The 21,589-nt window shown below is 48.7% G+C and overlaps 1 protein-coding gene across 2 annotated transcripts in view; it reads left to right on the top strand.

Annotated features, from left to right (window-relative positions):
- RAB6A (RAB6A, member RAS oncogene family) overlaps nucleotides 1-20,257 on the top strand; it is a 65,395-nt gene extending 45,138 nt beyond the window's left edge. For both annotated transcript variants that reach the window (XM_065070063.1, XM_065070003.1), the window contains exons 5-8: nucleotides 650-761; nucleotides 1,688-1,781; nucleotides 13,628-13,694; nucleotides 18,253-20,257. In XM_065070063.1, the coding sequence (XP_064926135.1) occupies nucleotides 650-761; nucleotides 1,688-1,781; nucleotides 13,628-13,694; nucleotides 18,253-18,317 (338 nt within the window). In that variant the 3' untranslated portion in view covers nucleotides 18,318-20,257. The remainder of the gene's footprint in view (nucleotides 1-649; nucleotides 762-1,687; nucleotides 1,782-13,627; nucleotides 13,695-18,252) is intronic.
- Nucleotides 20,258-21,589: the final 1,332 nt, after the last annotated feature.

The following is a 21,589-nucleotide window of genomic DNA, read 5'->3' on the forward strand; positions in this document are numbered from 1 at the left end:
GGACATTCCTATTTTGATGCTTTTAGGGATGTATCCTCAAGAAAACGTGTCTGTGGACAGGCTAAATTGGTCTTTTTGGGTCTGTGCAAATGATTTGGAAGCTGTTTGGAACTCGGCGTTCAATAATTAAAGAGTTGCTCGTGTATTGTATAATTGATATTTCCTAGAGCCTACCAAGTAAAGATGTGATTACTTTGCACAAAATGTGTACCTGGTATTAAGTACTTTTGAGAAGCAACGAAACCGTAGGAATCTCTTGCTCCAGATGCACAAGCCACGAGTAGCGTAGAATACAATAGCACGTTAATTCGCGCTCTCCATATAAAATATTTAACGTTGATCTAAAAATAAAAGGGTCTAACACACAGTGATGAGACTTCTTGATGGAGACGCTATCAAAACCAACTTCTAGCTCAACTCAATTCATTCCCTGGCTTTGAATTCACTTGGAGTGAATTCCCCACCCATCAACACCAAAATTTTCGTCTATTCAGTGTGGAAAGACCGAAGTTTTCGCTCGCCGGTTCGTCATCGCTCTGTGATGCCGATTCCAGAGCGTATGACGCTTTGATTTGAGATGTAAAGCTGTATTTTGCGGCGATGTGTGAGGAATGTCGCGCTGATCACCCTCTCCGCTGTTCTCCGGTAGATGTCAACTCGTTCCAGCAGACAACGAAATGGATCGACGACGTCCGAACGGAACGGGGCAGCGACGTCATCATCATGCTGGTGGGAAATAAAACAGATCTAGCGGATAAGAGGTAAGAACTCACCTTTAAATGCATTTCTTAAGAAGAACGCTTGCGTTTTTATTCTCTTTTTCTCTTCAAAATGCTCAAGCTTGTTTGGAAGATGCCGGAAACGGCCGCGACTAGAGAAATAAACTTCCCTTGTTTGGTTAAGTTTCCAGCACAATGAGTCAAGAAGCTGTTACCAACTTGTTCAGATAACAAGAAAGGAGCGTTAACTGCAACCTCCATCACTAAATGAATAAGCTAAAGTCATTACAAATATTCACGCTTGATAGATTTGCTCAGATACAAATGAACGGCGCAAGTAATCCTCCCATTTAAAACTCTTTGGGGGTTTTTGTCAGTTGGCAAACGTCAATATTTCGACTAGAAGTTGTGCATCTTCAGCTTTTGCTGCGTGGTGTTCTCTGCTGGGTTTGACATGAACACAAAGGGCTGAGAGGTCACAAAGGTAGAACCAAAAGCAATTGGGAAGTGTTCTGGATTCGATCCACATCCCTGTTTCCTCAGAACGGCTTCACTCGTGTCTCTTTGTATTTAGAACAACCTTTTTGATGGCATTCCTATGCTCTTGGTCTTCTATAAAGGTAGTTGGGTAAGCTGCAAGTTCACTATGGCTATTGGGCATTGAAATCTTAGCGGTTGCTAATTGTTCAGACAGAAAAGCACAACGGCCTGGGCAGGACGTAGAGAAATCTTCTGTGTTCTGCTGGGAACCCGAGCTCTATTTTGTGCCGTGAAGTCCATCTGACACCATAAAATGGTGACATTTATCTACAACTGTGCTCAGGTTTTCCCTGTGTGCGGGGGAAGAAAAAACGAAATGCTTTCTGAACAGTCACCTGAAGATGAAAACCTGAATTTTCAAGGTGTTTGTCTATTTTTTGTGTTAATTTTGTTTTTTTTTTTAATTATTTCTGTCTTATCTTCTCCAGACAAGTGTCCATTGAGGAAGGAGAAAGAAAAGCCAAAGAGCTGAATGTAATGTTCATCGAAACTAGCGCAAAAGCGGGATACAACGTAAAACAGGTGAGAACGCGGTGGCTGAAATGGCTTCTGTTGGTCCATCCTTGTGGAACTGGAGATGTCCCAGACATGGGGTGTCAGGGGGACCTTTGTGGTCTGTATGCGGCAAATAACGTCTGAGGTGACTTGTTGGCTGAGCGGGAAATGACTTGGAGCTTCTTGAAGAAGATTCATGGGTGTCGTGTTGTATTAGGAACAGTTTATTCATGGAACGGGCTGTGGGGCATTGGAACAGGCTGTCCCGGGCAGTGCTGGAGTCACCATCCCTGGAGGGTTGAAAATACGCAGAGATGAGGTTCTCAGGGCCATGGGGCAGTGCCGGGGCTGTGGGAACAATTACACTCAATGATCTTAAAAATATTTTCCAATCCAAGCGATTCCATGATTCTGTACCTCCCTGGATTCTTGCAAATCAGATTTGGCGTTTAGGTTGAAGGGATTAAGGCATGAGGCAAAAAGTTGGACAAATATCGATCTGAGGACCTCTTCTGATATCGATTCGGTGAATAAATGCGGGCAAACCAGTCAGGGAGGAGTGTCAAGTCATGGTCAATGGGGCAGAGTCCAGTTGAGGCCTGGATCTAGTGCAGTGCCTCAGGGGCAGTGCTGGGGCCGCTGTTATTCAATATATTCATCAGTGACTTGGACGAGGGAATAGAGTGACTGTCAGCAAGTTTGCTGGTGACACCAAGCTGGGAGGAGTGGTGACACGCCAGAGGCTGTGCTGCCATCAGAGACCTGGACAGGCTGGAGAGCTGGGCGGGGAGAAATGTAATGAACTAGAACAAGGGCAAGTGTAGAGTCTTGAATCTGGGCAGGAACAACCCCAGGTTCCAGTGTAAGTTGGGGAATGAGCTGTTGGAGAGCAGTGTAGGGGAAAGGGACCTGGGGGTCCTGGGGACAGCAGGGTGACCATGAGCCAGCACTGGGCCCTTGTGGCCAGGAAGCCAATGGTACCTGGGGTGGGTTAGAAGGGGGTGGTCAGTAGGTCAGAGAGGTTCTCCTGCCCCTCTGCTCTGCCCTGGGGAGACCACACCTGGAATATTGTGTCCAGTTGTGGCCCCTCAGTTCCAGCAGGACAGGGAACTGCTGGAGAGAGTCCAGCGCAGCCACCAAGATGCTGGAGGGAGTGGAGCATCTCCCGTGTGAGGAAAGGCTGAGGGAGCTGGGGCTCTGGAGCTGGACAAGAGGACACTGAGGGGGGACTCATTCATGGTTACAGATATCTAAAGGGTGAGTGTCAGGAGGATGGAGCCAGGCTCTTCTGGGTGACAACCAATGATAGGACAAGGGGCAATGGGTGCAAACTGGAACACAGGAGGTTCCACTTAAGTATGAGAAGCAACTTGTTCCTGGTGAGGGTGGCAGAGCCTGGCCCAGGCTGCCCAGGGGGGTTGTGGAGTCTCCTTCTGTGCAGACATTCCAACCCGCCTGGACACCTTCCTGTGTAACCTCATCTGGGTGTTCCTGCTCCATGGGGGGATTGCACTGCATGAGCTTTCCAGGGCCCTTCCAACCAATCCAGTTCTGGGATTCTGTGAGCCTGATGGCCCAAAATGCTTCCACCGGACAGTAAGACTGTGTAAGGTGTCGTTCCCACTCTGTTGGAAAGCAAACATTCTTGGACAACCTGGGCTATTTATTTCTGGTAGATGATGAGTTGTTGAGTCCTGGAAGCAGCAAAATGTCCTTTGAGCTGATGCAACTGCAGCAACATCAGATTTTATGCTGCAAGATGAGCCACAGCTCTTTAAATTCCAAAGCTGTAACACTTGTGTTGATGAAGACACATCTGTTGGCAAGCGGGGAACTGGTCAAAGTAGGAAACGCCGGGGAACTGATCTGCTGTGTACAGGAAAGAAATTATGTTTGAGCTTATTAGTTATGTCAGGAAATACGCTCACTAGCAGATCTTGAATACAGAATTAGAGCCGTACGTCCCTACCAACTCGGTGCATAATGGGAAGCTGATTTTTATCATCCATCTCATGATTTCTCAGCTGGAATCGTGGCTGATAAAGCATTTGGCAGCTGGTTTTATGGTAGGAAGAGGCGCAGGAGCGCAAGGTGAAGACGTTGGGTGTCTCCACATATGTATATAATCACATAATGTATATTTTATATACAGTTACTCAAGTAGTTTCTACGAAGAATTTTATCAAAGCTTGCTAAGACAGGTTTATAAATTACTTTGTGTGTCATATACAGGACAAAGGGTCTGTCATTAAAATATCCCTTGGCGTTGCGTATTAATAGCAAAATGATTCCGTCTCTGATAGAATAATTAGACGTGTTAACTCAGCGTTGCCGTTGGCGCCTTGGCGAGCGGAGCAGCCGTCGCTTGCAGGACCCACCAATTATCCTGCCACAACACGGGGGCTGCTTTGTAATTACAACTTGGATTCTGCGCTGGAATCCTTCATGTTTCCTTAGGCGAGCGCATGTGCGCTTAGAGGAATGATGATGAAGGTGATGATGAAGCTCCGTGCTCCCTCTTTCCTTGAGGGAGTTGCTGATACATCTCCAGAAATCCGTGTCCGAGCCTGTGAAGTCGCTCGTGGCTTTCGGGGCCACTTGGATCCCTGATGATTCGAGATGTAAGCAGGAAAATCTCATATGCTGCTCCTGTCATCCCTTTTGGAATAAAACATGTGCCTTTTAAAGCTCCCGCAGCCTTCGTCATGGAGGGTGGAACCTCCAGTTAATGCATTACGAAGGAACACACTTTGGCTTTTTATATTTGATGCTGAAGCCGTTCAGGGATTGTAGTAACGAGATTGTCGGAGCATAAAGCCATTTCTGTCGCTCGACCCCCCTAGAGGAAAATCCCAGTTGTATAATGGAAGTCTAGACAAATTACACCTCTGATTTTAATTGCCAGGTAAGACTATTTCTGTCAGAAAGCAGGTTTGGTGGTAAGAAGTGGCGGTGGGAACGCGGGGGCTACTTTCCTCTGTATCAAATGGAAGATTTAGCGTTCAGAGACAGAATTCTTGTTCTTCACTCGCACCAATGAACAGTAATATCCCCAGAACTTGGGGCTCTTACGTCTCTGTTCTTTCTGCGTTTTGCTCCTTGTGTTACAGGCCTGGGATTTTCAGGAACGTCAAAGCTGCAGAATATTTGAAACTCCCATTTTTTATTAGTTTAATAAACAGTTAAACAATTCTCAAAGGATAAGACTAGATGGCCTTTGGGGGTCCTTCCAACCCAAGCTGTTCTATGATTCTATGGCTTTTAATGCCACTAGTTACCCAGTTCTCTCTTTTCCATGCAGCTCTCTATTGAAAGGTAGGAATTTATTTTATAGGCTTGTCAATAAATTCCTCCCCAATGAAACTGGAAAGTGTTTGGGTACAAGTGCAGAAGGGATTCCTGTCCCGTAACCTGTATAAATCACCCTGAACGCAAATTCGACCTTCCTGTAACTAATAAATTGTACCCGTAATAAATTCTGGTTCTGCAGAACAATGACCATCCACGTTCATTTTCATAGAGAATTTCCAATTCAGGTCTCACGTTATTTCCGATACAACGTTTGTATTTTGACTACACATAATGAAACACATTGATGTGAAAACGCTAGTGCCAGATGTTAAATATCAACGTAAAGGTGAATCTTGCACTAGTCCGCTCGTGTGTAGGTTCAGATTCAGCAGTTACACGTGCAGTTTTGATACTGCGTGTGAGATTAGGGAACAAGAACTGGTTTGAGGTGGGTTGCTTGGTTTTTCCTCCGTGCCAAACTCTTGCCTGACACTCCTAAAGCTTCTCAGGTTGTTGGTGCTTCACTTGGCAGCCTTGAGCAGTTTAGAAGAGCTGGTGAAACGCTGTCATTCCCCCGCTGTTCTCCTGGATCTGGAGCCCTGAGTCAAAGGTGGGGAATGGCTCAAGTGAATGCACTTGGAGTTGAACCCCATGTCCTCCTTTATTGGTGTTGGTGCATTTCCATCCCCTTCTCATTAAGATTTTGCTTTCTGTGCAGTGTTGGGTGTAAAAACCTTCATGTTCCCAGTTCCAGCTCTGTTTTTCACTAATGCCTCATGTCAGGCCCACCAAAGCTTCCTTGCTTTCTTTCCATTGTCTCTTTTAGGTGAGAAATGTGAATTCCAGTGTCGTACTGGGAGGCCAAACCTCAAATCCTGGGGTCTGTTTTGGGCCCCTCACGCACGTGCTCTAGTTTACCCAGAATCCACAGGCCTGATGGAGACTTTGGTGGATGAAACGGCCTCAAGTTGCACCAGGGGAGGTTGAGGTTGGATGTGGGAACAATTTCTTCCCCAAAGGGCTGTGGGGCATTGGAACAGGCTGCCCAGGGCAGTGCTGGAGTCACCAGCCCTGGAGGGGTTGAAAATACACATAGATGAGGTTCTCAGGACATGGGGCAGTGCCAGGGGTTGGCTATGGTTGGACTCCATGATCTTGAGGGGCTTTTCCAACCAAAACAATTCTATGATTCTATTTATATTGGCCCAGGGGATGCTGCCCATGAGGTTTCAGGATCGGTGTTTGCCCCGTTAAGGGTGTGGAAGAAGCTTCATTTCTTGTGCTGCTTGGGGATAGTAATGGCTGAGACAGTGGGGAGCCAGGGTACTTTTGACCTTGTGTGCTACTTTTAGCTGCCTCTTGATCCTTTTCTGCTGGAAGGCAGGTCTGATAAGAGGAAAGGGCATTGTCTTCAGCTCTGTGCTCTCCACAGCTGTCCTACAAATCCACAGTGCCCGACTTTATAGTGTGACTCCAGAATGCGAGTTGCCCCAGACTTCAAACAGCACATATTTCAATGCCAGCATCTTCTGCCGACAAAGAAATAGAGGAGAACGTGCTGCTGATGGGCTTTTTTTGCCATTCCCCTGTGGTGTGAAATGGGACGGCTCAGGACAGCACTTGAGCTGACACAGTTCTGGGGTTAAAGGTGGCTGTGAGTAACCTGGGGCTTGGCACAGAGGCTTGGAGGTGGATCTTCATCTAGAGCCACAGAGTCCTTTTGGTTGGAAAAGACTCTTAAGATCATTGATTCCAGCTGTTCCCCCACCCCAGCACTGCCCCATGTCCTGAGAACCTCATGTCCGTCTGTCCAGCCCTCCAGGGATGGTGACTCCAGCACTGCCCTGGGCAGCCTGTTCCAATGCCCCACAGCCCTTTGGGGAAGAAATTGTTCCCACATCCAACCTCAACCTCCCCTGGCGCAACTTGAGGCTGCAGAGGGTTTGCAGCCTGGGCTGGTGCTGGACATGGCAGGCTTGCATTTTATAACTTCTCTAGAGCTTCTTTTCCCTAAGGACCGGTCTGATGAGGTGCTGGGACAAGCCTCATCTCTTCCAGTTGCACATTCGAACTAGATTGTAACACACAGCTGCTGTCTGCTCTTGGATCTGTTAAAGTCAACTGCCTGAAAGGAGCTTGGAGCCAGGGGGGTCGGGCTCTGCTCCCCAGGAACAAGCGCCAGGAGCAGAGGAAACGGCCTCAAGTTGCGCCAGGGGAGGTTGAGGTTGGATTTAGGAACAATTTCTTCCCCAAAGGGCTGTGGGGCATTGGAACAGGCTGCCCAGGGCAGTGCTGGAGTCACCATCCCTGGAGGGCTGGACAGACGGACATGAGGTTCTCAGGACATGGGGCAGGGACAGGGGTGGGCTATGGTTGGACTCTATGATCTTGTGGGCCTTTTCCAACCAAAATGACTCTGTGATTCCAAGGCAGGGATGTCTCAGGTCACCAAAATCCTGCGCATTCGCTGTTCCTTCTGGCTTTGGGGAGGGGGCGTTGAAGGAAAAAGGAGTGGATGATACTACCGAGTCAAAATGGTGATAGTTTTATTCTGGGGTTAAACCGATGCAATAGAGGGGGAAAAACGGCTTTTGCATCCCACAGGTTTTAGCAGAGACCGATTGCCAGGAGAACCTTAAGACTGAGGACAGAAGTAGACAACTCGCTTCACTTAATGCAGAGAATTAGCGTCTGATTCATTTGATTTGCCAGCCCTGAACAAGCTTTGAAAGACCTTGAGCTTCAGTGTCTATCCAGGCCGTCTGCATTTCAGGAAATCTTTTTGTTTCATGCCCAGAATGTGTCAGGGCTCATTTCAGCGCCTGCTGGGGCGGGAGAGCCGCGGTCCCTCCGTCCCGCCGTCCCCGGCGCGCTCAAAGAGCTCAGTGTGCCATTTGGCACAGGAGCTTTCTCACGGCAGCAGCCAAGGGAGCGCGGCCCCCCCATCGACCCCGTTTTCACATCTCCCAGCTCGGCTCTTTCTCCTTTATTTTCGTCCATCTGACGGGCGAAAATTATTCTTTGAGTTGCGCCGCTCGCCTCGGAGAATGAGAATTAGGGAAACATTTCGCAATGGGGAACGGGCTTTTCCACCTGGACCACAATCCCTCATATCACTGCGGTGACAACATCTTATTTTCCATGTCTACAGCCATTGTGACACTGATCTGCTTGGGATTTATTGGCTGGAGCAGTCGGAAAGGCACAATTTGGCAAATGACTTGAAACTAACGGCGGGAGACGAGGGTTTGTGTGTGGGTTTTCATCTTCTCTTTTGCAGAGTTAGGAGATTGCAGGTTGAAGTGCTGGAAGGGACCTTGTGCAGCTCCGTTTTCCCACCTAAAGTCCAGAATTCTTGCCAATACATGGATTTTTACTCATAAACAGACATGCACAAATAGATAACATGTATGTGCATGTATATATACACGATATTATATATTTATATATATATATATATGACTTTTTTCATCGCTGTGAAGCCGGAAGGTCCCTGCGTCGAAAGCTCCTTTGGAACCATCGGGAACGTTCCCTAATTGGGTTTGTTCCCATATGCTGGGGCATAAGCACAAGGTTAATAAGACAGAAAGTTGATTCTTTTTCCCTTAGTCACCAAATGCTTTTTTTTTAGTCAAAATTATTTAGAGGCGAAACACCGCTAAAGCGTCATCTATTCCTGCTCTTCACGTAAAGAAAGGGTTAGTGTATTTTCAACACTTGGCCTTTCTGTCAGCAGCTCGGTTTAAATTTAAATTGAAATTCCAGTCGGCTCCCATCAATAGCGGGTTTTTTTAAGGCTCCCCACCTCCTCCCCTCTATAAAACACATCCCTGCATATTATACAAGGGTGGAATAGAATAAACAGCAATGCCACGCTTTAAAGTACCACAGTATAAACTGGGGAAGGAGCTGCTGGAGAGCAGTGTAGGGGAAAGGGACCTGGGGGTCCTGGGGACAGCAGGGTGACCATGAGCCAGCACTGGGCCCTTGTGGCCAGGAAGCCAATGGTACCTGGGGTGGGTTAGAAGGGGGTGGTCAGTAGGTCAGAGAGGTTCTCCTGCCCCTCTGCTCTGCCCTGGGGAGACCACACCTGGAATATTGTGTCCAGTTGTGGCCCCTCAGTTCCAGCAGGACAGGGAACTGCTGGAGAGAGTCCAGCGCAGCCACCAAGATGCTGAAGGGAGTGGAGCATCTCCCGTGTGAGGAAAGGCTGAGGGAGCTGGGGCTCTGGAGCTGGACAAGAGGAGACTGAGGGGGGACTCGTTCATGGGGATCAATATGGAAAGGGAGAGTGTCAGGAGGATGGAGCCAGGCTCTTCTCGGTGACAACCAATGATAGGACAAGGGGCAATGGGTTCAAACTGGAACACAAAAGGTTCCACTTAAGTATGAGAAGCAACTTGTTCCTGGTGAGGGTGGCAGAGCCTGGCCCAGGCTGCCCAGGGGGTTGTGGAGTCTCCTTCTGTGCAGACATTCCAACCCGCCTGGACACCTTCCTGTGTAACCTCATCTGGGTGTTCCTGCTCCATGGGGGGATTGCGCTGGATGAGCTTTCCAGGGCCCTTCAACCCCTCACATTCTGGGATTCTGTGAAAATGATTTGTTTTAAATTCTTCTTCTACCCGGATTTGCAAAGAGCTGCGTGAAATGCTGCGTTTCCTTCTTTCTGACAGAGCAAAGATGTCAAGCGAGCAGCCTCATTTAGGTACAACCTGGTAGGGTTTTTCCACACTCTGTTGTGTATCCATCCCTAAAACTGATGGCAGGGATTTTCTTTTTTCTCCCCTTCTGAAACTGTAGCTGATAGTTGAATATTTTGCGATGCAGCCTGATGACCTTCCCTAATCCTTTTATTTCTTTTTTTGCCCCCAAAAGTCACAAAGTGGTTTTCCCTTCATAAAACTGAAGTTCAGATCCATTGATCAACCCATGAAATCTCCCTGAATATTGAACATTTTGACAGTAGAAGGAAATTGAGGGACAAAGCCCATTAAAAGAAGGAAAGACAGGACTTTCTGTACCCAAATGTGATTGAGTTTATTGTGCATTTAAAGGCAAATAAAACATTGCTTGCAGGTTCTAATATAACACTGAATCTTCTAAGGCTCCCAAAGGAAGATGAGATTGAATCGCAAATACTTGGTCATCTCAAAGATGCGAAAAAACCTTGTAATGAATAGTCCAGTGCTCCAGTGAGCGAATGAGAAGCCCTTGGAGAAGTGATACAGCTCAAAAGGTTGGCAGTGCTGTCCCCTTATCTCATTGGAACAGCAAACAAAAATAACGGGACATCGCTCGGAAACTCTGCGGCTTCTTCTTCTCCCCCATTTCATTCTTAGAACCCCAGATGCTCCTGTCTGTCCGGTTTAAAACGCTTGCAAAACGATCATCGCGTTGCGTTTTGCACAGAGCTGGGGAGCGGGGATGAGAAGAGGCGGGCGGATCGAGTACCAAGTGGCGAACTTGAGTTTTCTAGGGTGTTTTTTGGCCAAGGGTTACAATTAGATCAACGTTTCGCTTCTCCCTGTGTCAAAATGATCTTAATTCTGACCAGAAGTCTCTCTTTTATATTTTCGGGTGGTCGCGCGTTCCTGCTGTCTGTACCTTAGCACCCATAATTTTGAATTGATCTCCGTTTGGTATATGAGGATTTGCCTGAACTTCTCAGTGAGAGTGGGAAATGCCGGAGGTTAATAGAAACTTAGAGGGGGATATTAAGCTTTTTTGCTTCAAAATCGTTGTCTAAAAACAGTGAGATACGTCAAGAACCGGCTTCTCGGACCCTTTTCCTCGTCTCGGTCCAGATTTCAGTGGTGTTGCTGTCAGTTAGAAAAGGGTGAAGATGCCAGAGAATCAATTAAGGAGAAGTTATTAAGCCAACTTTGTTAGCTTGATGTTTTCCCGGCATCATTTCAACACCTGGGGCCGAATGTTTCACAGAAGCGCTTGGGCGCTGATGTGCAAAGCGGTTCAGGTACCTACGTTTGTAATATAACCAGAGCAACAGCTCTTGGCTCCGTTTTTGGTGGCAATTGGGTCACTGGGAGTAAGTGGCTCGGCTTCGTGTCATTGGAGGACTGAGATAATGTGCAATAATGTTAATTTAATTCATTAAGGCTGATGTCAGACTCACACCGAGCATTTTGGGGCTCCCAAGCTGCCGTGGGGTGATGTTAATGCGCTCATCTCATGTCCTGGATGCTTGATATGAACAGGGAAGAAATACATAATAGTAAGAATGTCTTTAATGGTGTAAAAAGCTTAATTCAATATATATCAGGTGCTTTAGTATCTGGGTGTGTGCTGAGCACATCAGCATGGGACCAAACTCTGCTGGGGCTGTTCTCCCAAGGTAAGAAACAATTAGGTGATTATTTGATAACCATGATCACAGTATCACAGTATCACAGTATGTTTGGGATTGGAAGGGACCTCAAAAGATCATCTAGTCCAATCCCCCTGCTGGAGCAGGAACGCCCAGGTGAGGTTGCACAGGAACATGTCCAGGCGGGTTGGAATGTCTGCACAGAAGGAGACTCCACAACCCCCCTGGGCAGCCTGGGCCAGGCTCTGCCACCCTCACTGAGAAGAAGTTTCTTCTCAAATTTAAGTGGAACCTCTTGTGTTACAGCTTGATCCCATTACCTCTTGTCCTATCATTGTTTGCCCCCGAGAAGAGCCTGGCTCCATCCTCATGGCACTCACCCTTTATATATTTATAAACATTAATGAGGTCCCCCCTTAGTCTCCTCTTCTCCAAACTAAAGAGCCCCAGCTCCCTCAGCCTTTCTTCATAAGGGAGATGCTCCACTCCCTTAATCATCTTGGTTGCCCTACGCTGGACCCTCTCCAGCAGTTCCCTGTCCTGCTGGAACTGAGGGGCCCAGAACTGGACACAATATTCCAGCTGGGGTCTCACCAAGGCGGAGTAGAGGGGAAGGAGAACCTCTCTGACCTACTGACCACCCCCTTCTAACCCACCCCAGGTACCATTGGCTTCCTGGCCACAAGGGCCCAGTGCTGGCTCATGGTCACCCTGCTGTCCCCAGGACCCCCAGGTCCCTTTCCCCTACACTGCTCTCTAATATGTAATTTCCCAACCTATACTGGAACCTGGGGTTGTTCCTGCCCAGATGCAGGACTCTACACTTCCCTTGTTAAATTTCATCAGGTTATTCTCCGCCCAACTCTCCAGCCTGTCCAGGTCTCTGATGGCAGCACAGCTTCCAGTGTCAGCCACTCCTCCCAGCTTGGTGTCACCAGCAAACTTGCTGACAGTCACTCTATTCCCTCGTCTAAATCGTTAATGAATATATTGAATAATATTGGCCCCAGCACTGCCCCCTGAGGCACTGCACTAGATACTGGCCTCCAACTAGACTCCGCACCATTGACTACCACTCTCTGGCTTCTCTCCTTAAGCCAGTTCGCAACCCACCTCTCTACTCTATTGTCCAGACCACACTTCCTCAACTTAGCTGTGAGGATGCTGTGGGAGACTGTGTCAAAGGCTTTACTGAAGTCAAGGTAGACCACATCCACCGCTCTGCCATCATCCATCCATCCATCCATGATGAAGACAAAGGTTGTTCATCCATCAGATTTGTCCTCTTGCGCACGCACTCGCCGAGACACGAGAAAGAGAATGTTCTTGTTGAAACCTCTGTTTTCCTACCAAGCGAACACAGCAACTTCATGGAGAAATCAGGCTTGGCTGAAGAACAATCTCTAATTTTGGGGACTCGGGATGTTCAAGTGAATTTTCATGATTTAATAGTGGGTGAATGTGGAGGCTCCTCACCTGGGGGTTGGGGAAGAGCCACGTGGCGGGAACCCCAAATCTGAGCTTCAGGGACAAAGGTAGAAATGCATGAGAAGGAATCGATCCCGTTCAAGCTTATTTCTCAGCCTCCTTCATCGCGAAGGGAATATCTTGCTGGGAAATTGGGGACAGTATCTAAGCAAGAGGTAGAACAAGGGATTTAGGATCGCAAATGCGCTCGGTGTTCGTGTTCTGTGTTTTGTACCCCGAGTGCGAGCTGGACGGGGGATAGCAATGGATTTGGGTACCAAAATTTGAAAGCGCTCAGAAAAGCATTGGGCAAATTCCTGAAAGATCCTAGTTCATGGAGAACCTGAACCACAGGTACGTGGAGCCTGGAAGAAGATGCTCCAAATTGGTGACAACGGGTGTTGCGTTTGGTGTTATTGCTGTGTCCTGTGTAACTAATAATCCGTGGAGGTGTGAAGGTCGAGTTCCCTCGGCCGCAGGGACGTTGTTGGGCTCTGTGACAGGTCCAAGGTGGAAATGCTGCATTCCAAACACAGCGTCTTTGCACAGAAGGTGCTGGAAGGTCTGCGGCTTGTAGCCGTTAACATTTGATCTCCAACAACAACATAAAAGCAGTTTTCCTGAGAATAAAGGTTATATTTGGTGTCAGGCTTTTTGGTGGCAGCAGCGTAAATAGTACTGAGGGCTGTATTGAATCATTGTTTGAACTGTATCAACCGGATTGCGCACTCCTTAAAGTACAATTGTTTTGATCTGTTCCCTGTGTGGTGTTTTTCTTGTCTTTTCGCAGCTTTTCCGACGCGTGGCAGCTGCCTTGCCTGGAATGGAAAGCACACAAGACAAAAGTAGAGAAGACAGTATCCTTTATGCCTCCGAGCGGTGGCAAAGCGCTGCCAGGCGTCACCGCGGACGAGGAGAGCGCGGGCTCTGAATAACAAAGATGAAGAAGGAGGGAGCGATATCTCTCCTGCAACCCTCGCTCGGCTCATGGACACCCCAAAAAGAGGCTTGAGAGAGGGGGAGTGGGGACAAGTAACCTTTGAAATAATGAGAAAGAAGGTTTGGCTAGATAGAAGGGACTAGGGGGGTTGAGGGTGTTGGGCTCTTCTCCCAAAGAACAAGCAACAGGATGAGAGGGGGCAGTTTTTGGCCCCTCACGCCAAGAAACCTTGAGGTGCTGGAGCGAGTGGAGAGAAGGGAACGGAGCTGGTGAGGGGCTGGAGCACAAGTGTGATGGAGCGGCTGAGGGACCTGGGGGTTCAGCTGGAGAACAGGAGCTGAGGGGAGACCTTCTGATCTCTGAACTGCCTGAAAGGAGCTTGGAGCCAGGGGGGTCGGGCTCTGCTCCCCAGGAACAAGCGCCAGGAGCAGAGGAAACGGCCTCAAGTTGCGCCAGGGGAGGTTGAGGTTGGATGTGGGAACAATTTCTTCTCCAAAGGGCTGTGGGGCATTGGAACAGGCTGCCCAGGGCAGTGCTGGAGTCACCATCCCTGGAGGGCTGGACAGTTGTATAAATGAGGCTCTTAGGGACATGGGTTAGTGCCAGGTTTACGTTCCATTTAGACTGAATTTTAAGGGCCTCCAGTCAAAGTGATTCTATGATTCTAAGTAGGGATGTGATGTTAGGGCTGTGAGGTAGTACAAAAAAAGTGAGGTTGAGCGTATGAAAACTGAAGGGAAGACAAGAAGAAGGTGTAAAGGGGTCCAGAACGATTCTTTGGTTGATGTTAGAGCAGGTCGGATGTGAGAAAGGAAGGAACACTGTGGAGTGGGGGAAAACAGTTGCAAAGAGGCCTGAAAAAGAACTGTGGCTCTTGCAAATCTCAACTTGCAGAACCCTAGAAGGAGGTAGGTTGGAAAGGGCTTCTGTACGTTCATTCTCCAACACTCCGAAATCTGAAATCAGGCCAGTTTCTCCGGGTCATGTTCAAGGAAACTTGAGGGATGGCGATCCTGTAACCCTCCAGGGCAGCCCGGCTCGACCCCAGCCAGCTCTGGGCCAGTGTGTGTGATGTGAGGGAGAAGACTCAGCTGAACGTTTGGGTTGAAGGGACATCCAGAGCTCCCCCAGTGCCCCCCCTGCCATGAGCAGGGACATCTTCACCAGCTCAGGTTGCTCAGAGCCCCGTCCAGCCTGGCCTGGGATGTCTCCAGGGATGGTTCATCCACCACCTCTCTGGCCAACCTGGGACAGGGTCTCATCACCCTCAGGGACAACAATTTCTTCCTCGTGTCCAACCTGAATCTCCCTCCTTTAGTTTCAAACCATCACCCCTTGTCCTGTGGCAAAAGGCCCTGCTCAAAAGTCTGTCCCCATCTTCTCAGCCCCTCTTAAGTACAGAAAGGTCACAATAAGGTGACCCCAAAATAAGGTGACCCCAACTCTCTCAGCCTGTCCTCCCAGCAGAGCTGTTCCAGCCTCTGTGGCTCCTCTGGCCCCTCTCCAGCAGGTAAATGGAGGAGAAACGGTGCTTTGGAGGAAAGATGGGGCAGAACTGTGGGACAGGGACAAGTTTGGTGCTGAAACTCCATTTCCTGCATAAGGGAAAGGAGGTTTTGTAAAGCTGCGGGTTGCAACTGCAAAGGCACAAGCTTAGCGCGATATGGGCTAGAACGATCAAGAACATTTTGTAATGCAGGTCAGCAAAAGGTTAACGAGCAGCAATCTTTATTAATGAGGGCGGTGGTAGAATGCCCAGGCGCTGGCTCATGGTTTCTCCGTCGGGGCGTTTGATCGCGGTCTCTAACCGGGAGCGCAACAAGGGCACTTTGAATTCGTCTTTCTGCAGCCTGCAGATAGCAGAAATGGCATACGATTGTCTTTCAGACAGCTGCGCTAGGATTAACGGGGGGATTTTCCATAGGGTTATTTCTTTTTGCAGGACATGGAGGGCTCAAGGATCTCAAACTGCTCGTGCTCAGTGACAGAACTCTGGGCGCTCATTTCAAGCGTCTGTAGCTCTTCAGTGTTCATTGAGGTTTAGATCGGCCGAACAAATGGACCAAGTATTTGAGGTGAATTATTGGTCTTTTCCCTTTTTTATGTTGATATCCCCTCACCTCTGTAAAAAGCAGCTTCGAGCCCCTGAAGAGCTAAGTTGGAAGCACCAGCTCTGTGACCTCTGTGTTCACCGATAAGAGAAACGCTTGAGACTTGTGCTGAGCGAGTTGGGTTTGAGGATTAGTGCTCAAAGCTCCTCCTGTGAAAGGCGACATAAGTGTCTTTCCCTACCAGAAGGATTGCGAGGGGCGAGTTCGGGAAGGTGGCAGGGGGGTTTGGTTGGTGGGGGGGTGAGCGAAGCGATTTAACAAGAGGAAAGATTGGGAGAGTTCAGGGCGGCACGTACCTGCGAGCTGGGGGTGGTGGAAGGTAATTGAGGGCACAGCGTGAGAAGGATTATTCTGCCACGGATTATCTTGGCAGAGCACATGCTGCCGGTTGTATTGGGGTTGTCCCCCTGTGCTGGGCACTGCAGAGGCCAAACCTTGAATCCTGGGGACGGTTTTGGGTCCCTCATCTCAGGGCTCAAAATGGCGGCACCAGAATCACCTCAGGGTGCAAAATGGCGGCCAGAGGGGCACCAGAGTCGCCTCAGAATACAAAATGGCAGCCCCAGGGACACCAAGATCACCTCAGGGCTCAAAATGGCGGCCAGAGGGCTGGCGGGATCACCTCACAAGAAAGGCCTTGAGGTGCTGGAGCGAGTTGAGAGAAGGGAACGGAGCTGGTGAGGGGCTGGAGCACAAGTGTGATGGAGCGGCTGAGGGACCTGGGGGGTTCAGCTGGAGAACAGGAGCTGAGGGGAGACCTTCTGATCTCTGAACTGCCTGAAAGGAGCTTGGAGCCAGGGGGGGTCGGGCTCTGCTCCCCAGGAACAAGCGCCAGGAGCAGAGGAAACGGCCTCAGGTTGTGCCAGGGGAGGTTGAGGTTGGATGTGGGAACAATTTCTTGCCCAAAGGGCTGTGGGGCATTGGAACAGGCTGCCCAGGGCAGTGCTGGAGTCACCATCCCTGGAGGGCTGGACAGACGGACATGAGGTTCTCAGGACATGGGGCAGGGACAGGGGTGGATTAACTGTTGGAATCAGTGATCTTGAGGGGCTTTTCCAACCAAAATGATTCTGTGATTCTGTTCACACCAAACAGCATTTCGTACTTAGGCACCTGGTGCAGGAAGTACTGAAGTGATTGATTTGAGGTGATTCCTCCAGGTCTCTGCTGTCTGCAGCTCTTTGTTCTTAGAGCCAGTGAGTCCATCCCCTCCTGCATTCCCACCAGCTCTTGATGCTGGAAAACTGAATCTTGCACCGATTTGCAGCTTGGAGGTTTCCAAGCTCCTATTTAGTACTGGGGCCTTTATTATTCAATATATTCATCAATGACTTGGATGAGGGAATAGAGTGACTGTCAGCAAGTTTGCTGGTGACACCAAGCTGGGAGGAGTGGCTGACACGCCAGAGGCTGTGCTGCCATCAGAGACCTGGACAGGCTGGAGAGTTGGGCGGGGAGAAATGTAATGAACTAGAACAAGGGCAAGTGTAGAGTCTTGAATCTGGGCAGAACAACCCCAGGTTCCAGTGTAAGTTGGGGAATGAGCTGTTGGAGAGCAGTGTAGGGGAAAGGGACCTGGGGGTCCTGGGGACAGCAGGGTGACCATGAGCCAGCACTGGGCCCTTGTGGCCAGGAAGCCAATGGTACCTGGGGTGGGTTAGAAGGGGGTGGTCAGTAGGTCAGAGAGGTTCTCCTGCCCCTCTGCTCTGCCCTGGGGAGACCACACCTGGAATATTGTGTCCAGTTGTGGCCCCTCAGTTCCAGCAGGACAGGGAACTGCTGGAGAGAGTCCAGCGCAGCCACCAAGATGCTGAAGGGAGTGGAGCATCTCCCGTGTGAGGAAAGGCTGAGGGAGCTGGGGCTCTGGAGCTGGACAAGAGGACACTGAGGGGGGACTCATTCATGTTTACAGGTATCTAAAGGGAGGATGGAGCCAGGCTCTTCTTGGTGACAACCAATGGTAGGACAAGGGGCAATGGGTTCAAACTGGAACACAGGAGGTTCCACTTAAGTATGAGAAGCAACTTGTTCCTGGTGAGGGTGGCAGAGCCTGGCCCAGGCTGCCCAGGGAGGTTGTGGAGTCTCCTTCTGTGCAGACATTCCAACCCACCTGGACACCTTCCTGTGTAACCTCATCTGGGTGTTCCTGCTCCATGGGGGGATTGCGCTGCATGAGCTTTCCAGGGCCCTTCAACCCCTGACATTCTGGGATCCTGTGACTCTAGAAATGGTGATTAGACCCTTCAGCGTGTAGATCTGTAATTACTGCAGCGGTGGGTTTGGGACAAGGAGGGGAAGAGCAGACCCTGCTTAGAGACAGACATTGGAAATCTATTTGCCTTAACTCATTGTTTTTTCTTCCAGTGATTGACATAAAACTGGAAAAGCCTCAAGAGCAGCCTGTCAGTGAAGGAGGCTGTTCCTGCTAATACCGCGTGGCTTCTCCATTTTCTCCAGAACATCACTGCTTTCCCTCCCTTGATTCTTCATTGACTGCAGTGTGAATATTGGCTTGAACCTTCCCCTTTCAGTAATAACGTATCGCAGTTCATCATCGCTGGCTGTCTCGTGGAGATGATCTATTAGCTTCACAAGCACACACACACACACACACAAAATGTCAGTGTCTTCATTATTTATAAGAAAAGAAAAAAAAAAAAGCCAAAATATTCCAGCGTATTCTAGTTATGACTTTAAAAAAGGAAAAGAAAAAAAAAAATAGGTACAATTTCTTAATATTCGTTCCTTTTTTTAATATGTTATGATGTTGCACTTTGAAATGATGGCGACCGAGTAAGTTTGGAATTGGACTTAGACGAGATGTACGTGCAGAACGGTGGCGAATCTCACCCGTTTGGTTTCGCTGACAAACCGGGAGCGACTTAGGTGGTGTGTACCCAGGGTTAAACGCCTATCCTTACCTTACCAATAAAATTAAACCCAAGCTCTTAATCTTTTGAGCAGAGATAGTCTTGATTGGTTTTCAAACCCCCAAATGGTTTTAAAACAAGAAGTAATAAAGACGGGGGTTTTGCCACCACCAAAAGCTGCTGGATTTTGTAGTTCTTGCAGAGGCAACGTGAACACATTTCCAGGAAAGGATATTGAGAAACTCCAAGTGTCTTTCTGAACGGGACGAGCGGCTTCTGGAGGATTCGGGGGCGAGGAAAGGGTGGATGTGCATTAGCAAAAACACTTGCAGGAAACAGGGAAATCCCTTTGGAGTGCGAGATGAGTTTGAAGAGCAGGTTTTTTTAATCTAAACCACCAGTGAATTATTAGTGCCCGAGAGACGGGAACGTAACGTTTCAGCTCTTTGGAGGAGAAAGCGTTTTGCTTCTTATATATTTTGTGTTAAATTTCTTTTAGGGGGAAATCTTAAGTGAAGTCAGGAGTGGCGCTATAAGCGGCATTGAGGAGCGCATTGAAGCATTGACATCTGGCAGAAATAAGAACAGCTGGATGGAGCCAGTGGAGACGGAATCGGGGATCGCACCCGTTTTCCATAGCGTTGGTCGTAGGTGGGCTGGGGAAGGGCTGTTTGCTTTGATCCGACCCAAATCTAGTCGAGAACTCATAGCCGGAAAGGGAGTGAAATAGGATGGAAACCACCTTCCGATTATGCAGATTGATGCCTTTATTTTTTAGCCTTTTTTACGTTCGGTCTTCCGAGTTGCTTTAGTTCGGTTCGCTAGAGCTGTCTAGTTTGGTTAAACGACGAGTAATTTAGTTTTCTATTTAACTAGGCTTACAATTAACCTTCTTATTTTTTTCCTCTTTGATATTTATTTCTCCGCTTAATTATTTTTCCCTCTTTCCGGTCATTTCGCTGAGGAATCTGTGTAGAGCTTTGCTGATGTTGCGCGATGTAGCTACCCGAGAACCACGGAATGGAACACACTAGAAGTGCACCCTTTTAATCTTTACTAGTCATTGTGAAGTTGCTGTGTAAGTTAATAAAACCACCATTGTAAATACCTTGTTTGCTGGGCGAAGATGGAGTTGACAGTGCAGGAAGGAATTCGCGAGTCTGCGTTGCGATTGTGACTCCAAGGAACAATCGCAAAGTTTCAATCTTCAGGCTCCTCCTTTATTCCCTTCCGCCCCTTAAAATAACCGAGCGGGGAAGAGAAAGGGAATTGTCCTCACCACCACTTTGACCGGGGAAATGGGCATCAAAGATGCGGAATTCTTACTTAATGAAATGAATATTAGACCCGTGCCCTGCCCTGGGGTTTTTAGCGACTCTGCACGACGGTAACTTAAAGGCAGAACGAGATGTAAAGTGCTTTTCTAACGCAATATTAAAAGGCGAGTTTTTTTTTGACGTGGCATGTCTTGAAATAAACATCCAATGATATGTGACAAAGGATCATTCTTTATTTAAAAGCAATTCTCGGGGCGGGGGGAAGGAAACCCGCCTGCTTTCCCTCTATCGTCCTGTTCTTAACTGCGCAAAAACGGTTCATCTCGCTGCTTTTTTTGCTTCGTTTTCTTTGTTTCTCACGTTGTCACCGCTTGGCTCTTTTCCACAAGCCCCTTTTTTCACTCCTGATGTAACCAAACCCGTGTGTTTCCCATCATTTTAAGCTTTAAGCGCCGGATTTGCAAGGAGCAGCTTAGCCCGTGCGGCCGCGGGTTTGTTCCATGGCCAAGGTACAAATTGCCCTCAGATATAAAAGGTTCCGCAAGGACCAGGCGTCACTCATTTCCCTTTTATCCCCTGAGGGCTGCAGGTATGGTTTTAATTAATTTAACATATGTCCTTGCTGATTAGTCCGTGCTTAACGTGACTACAGGACTTGATCCTGTCCTAAACCCGCTTTGCCGGAGAAAAGCCACTTCCACAGCGAGCAACGCGGCCTTGAGTTGTATTTGCACCGTAACTCCTCGCTCCACGCGTCTTAGCGCGTTTTTACTTGTTCATTCTCTTTTGCTCCATCACCTTGGCCGGTAGAACGGCAGGAACAAGCATTTTAAAGCTGATTTTTTGGTAAACAGTGAAGGTTTCTGCTCCGTTTCTTGTCTCCTCCCCGCTCTTCCTTGATGGTTGTACAGCCCATGGCGCAGCTGTTCCATTACTCACGTTTTGTCTTGATCCGAGTAGTAGAAGAAATTGTATAAGGGGGGGGAAAAAGGTTCCTTTGTGTTGGATTGTCACTGGTACCTCAGCTCTGTTTGATAACACGACCCGACGACGGCAACGGCGGAAATCCGTAGCGCTTGAACTAAATAAATACCTGTCTCATTGGAAAGCTCTGGCTCTCTTCTCTAAGTACGTCCAGACCGCAGGTTCGTGGGGGCAAAAAGGGGCAAAAGTAAGTTGTTTGGGGTTGGTTTTGTTAGAGGAAAGATGGTGGAGCTGTGTGCTTCTTGTCCCTCCGGTTCTACACGGTGTCTCTGCGACTGTTCCGGCGAGCGACACCGAGCCCGAGAGCGCATCCCGTCCCTGCTCCCGCCGCCTCTTTCCGCTCCTTTCTCTCGACGTCCCGACGTTCCCTCCGCTCCCTGGTGAGTACCAACAACAGGGATGCTCTTTGAGTTATCCCCGTTGCTTTTTCTATATTAAAAGGCTAATCGATAAATCAGTTGTTCAATTTGACAGGGAAGAAACGCCAGTGTAGGTTTGTACCTGTAGAGACGTGCGGGAGTTGGGGTCACTGGAGAAGGTGTTTGGCACCAGGGGAGCTTCTCTGCCTTG

Source organism: Columba livia, chromosome 1 (genome assembly GCF_036013475.1).
Source record: "Columba livia isolate bColLiv1 breed racing homer chromosome 1, bColLiv1.pat.W.v2, whole genome shotgun sequence".
In the NCBI taxonomy this organism is placed as follows: domain Eukaryota; kingdom Metazoa; phylum Chordata; class Aves; order Columbiformes; family Columbidae; genus Columba; species Columba livia.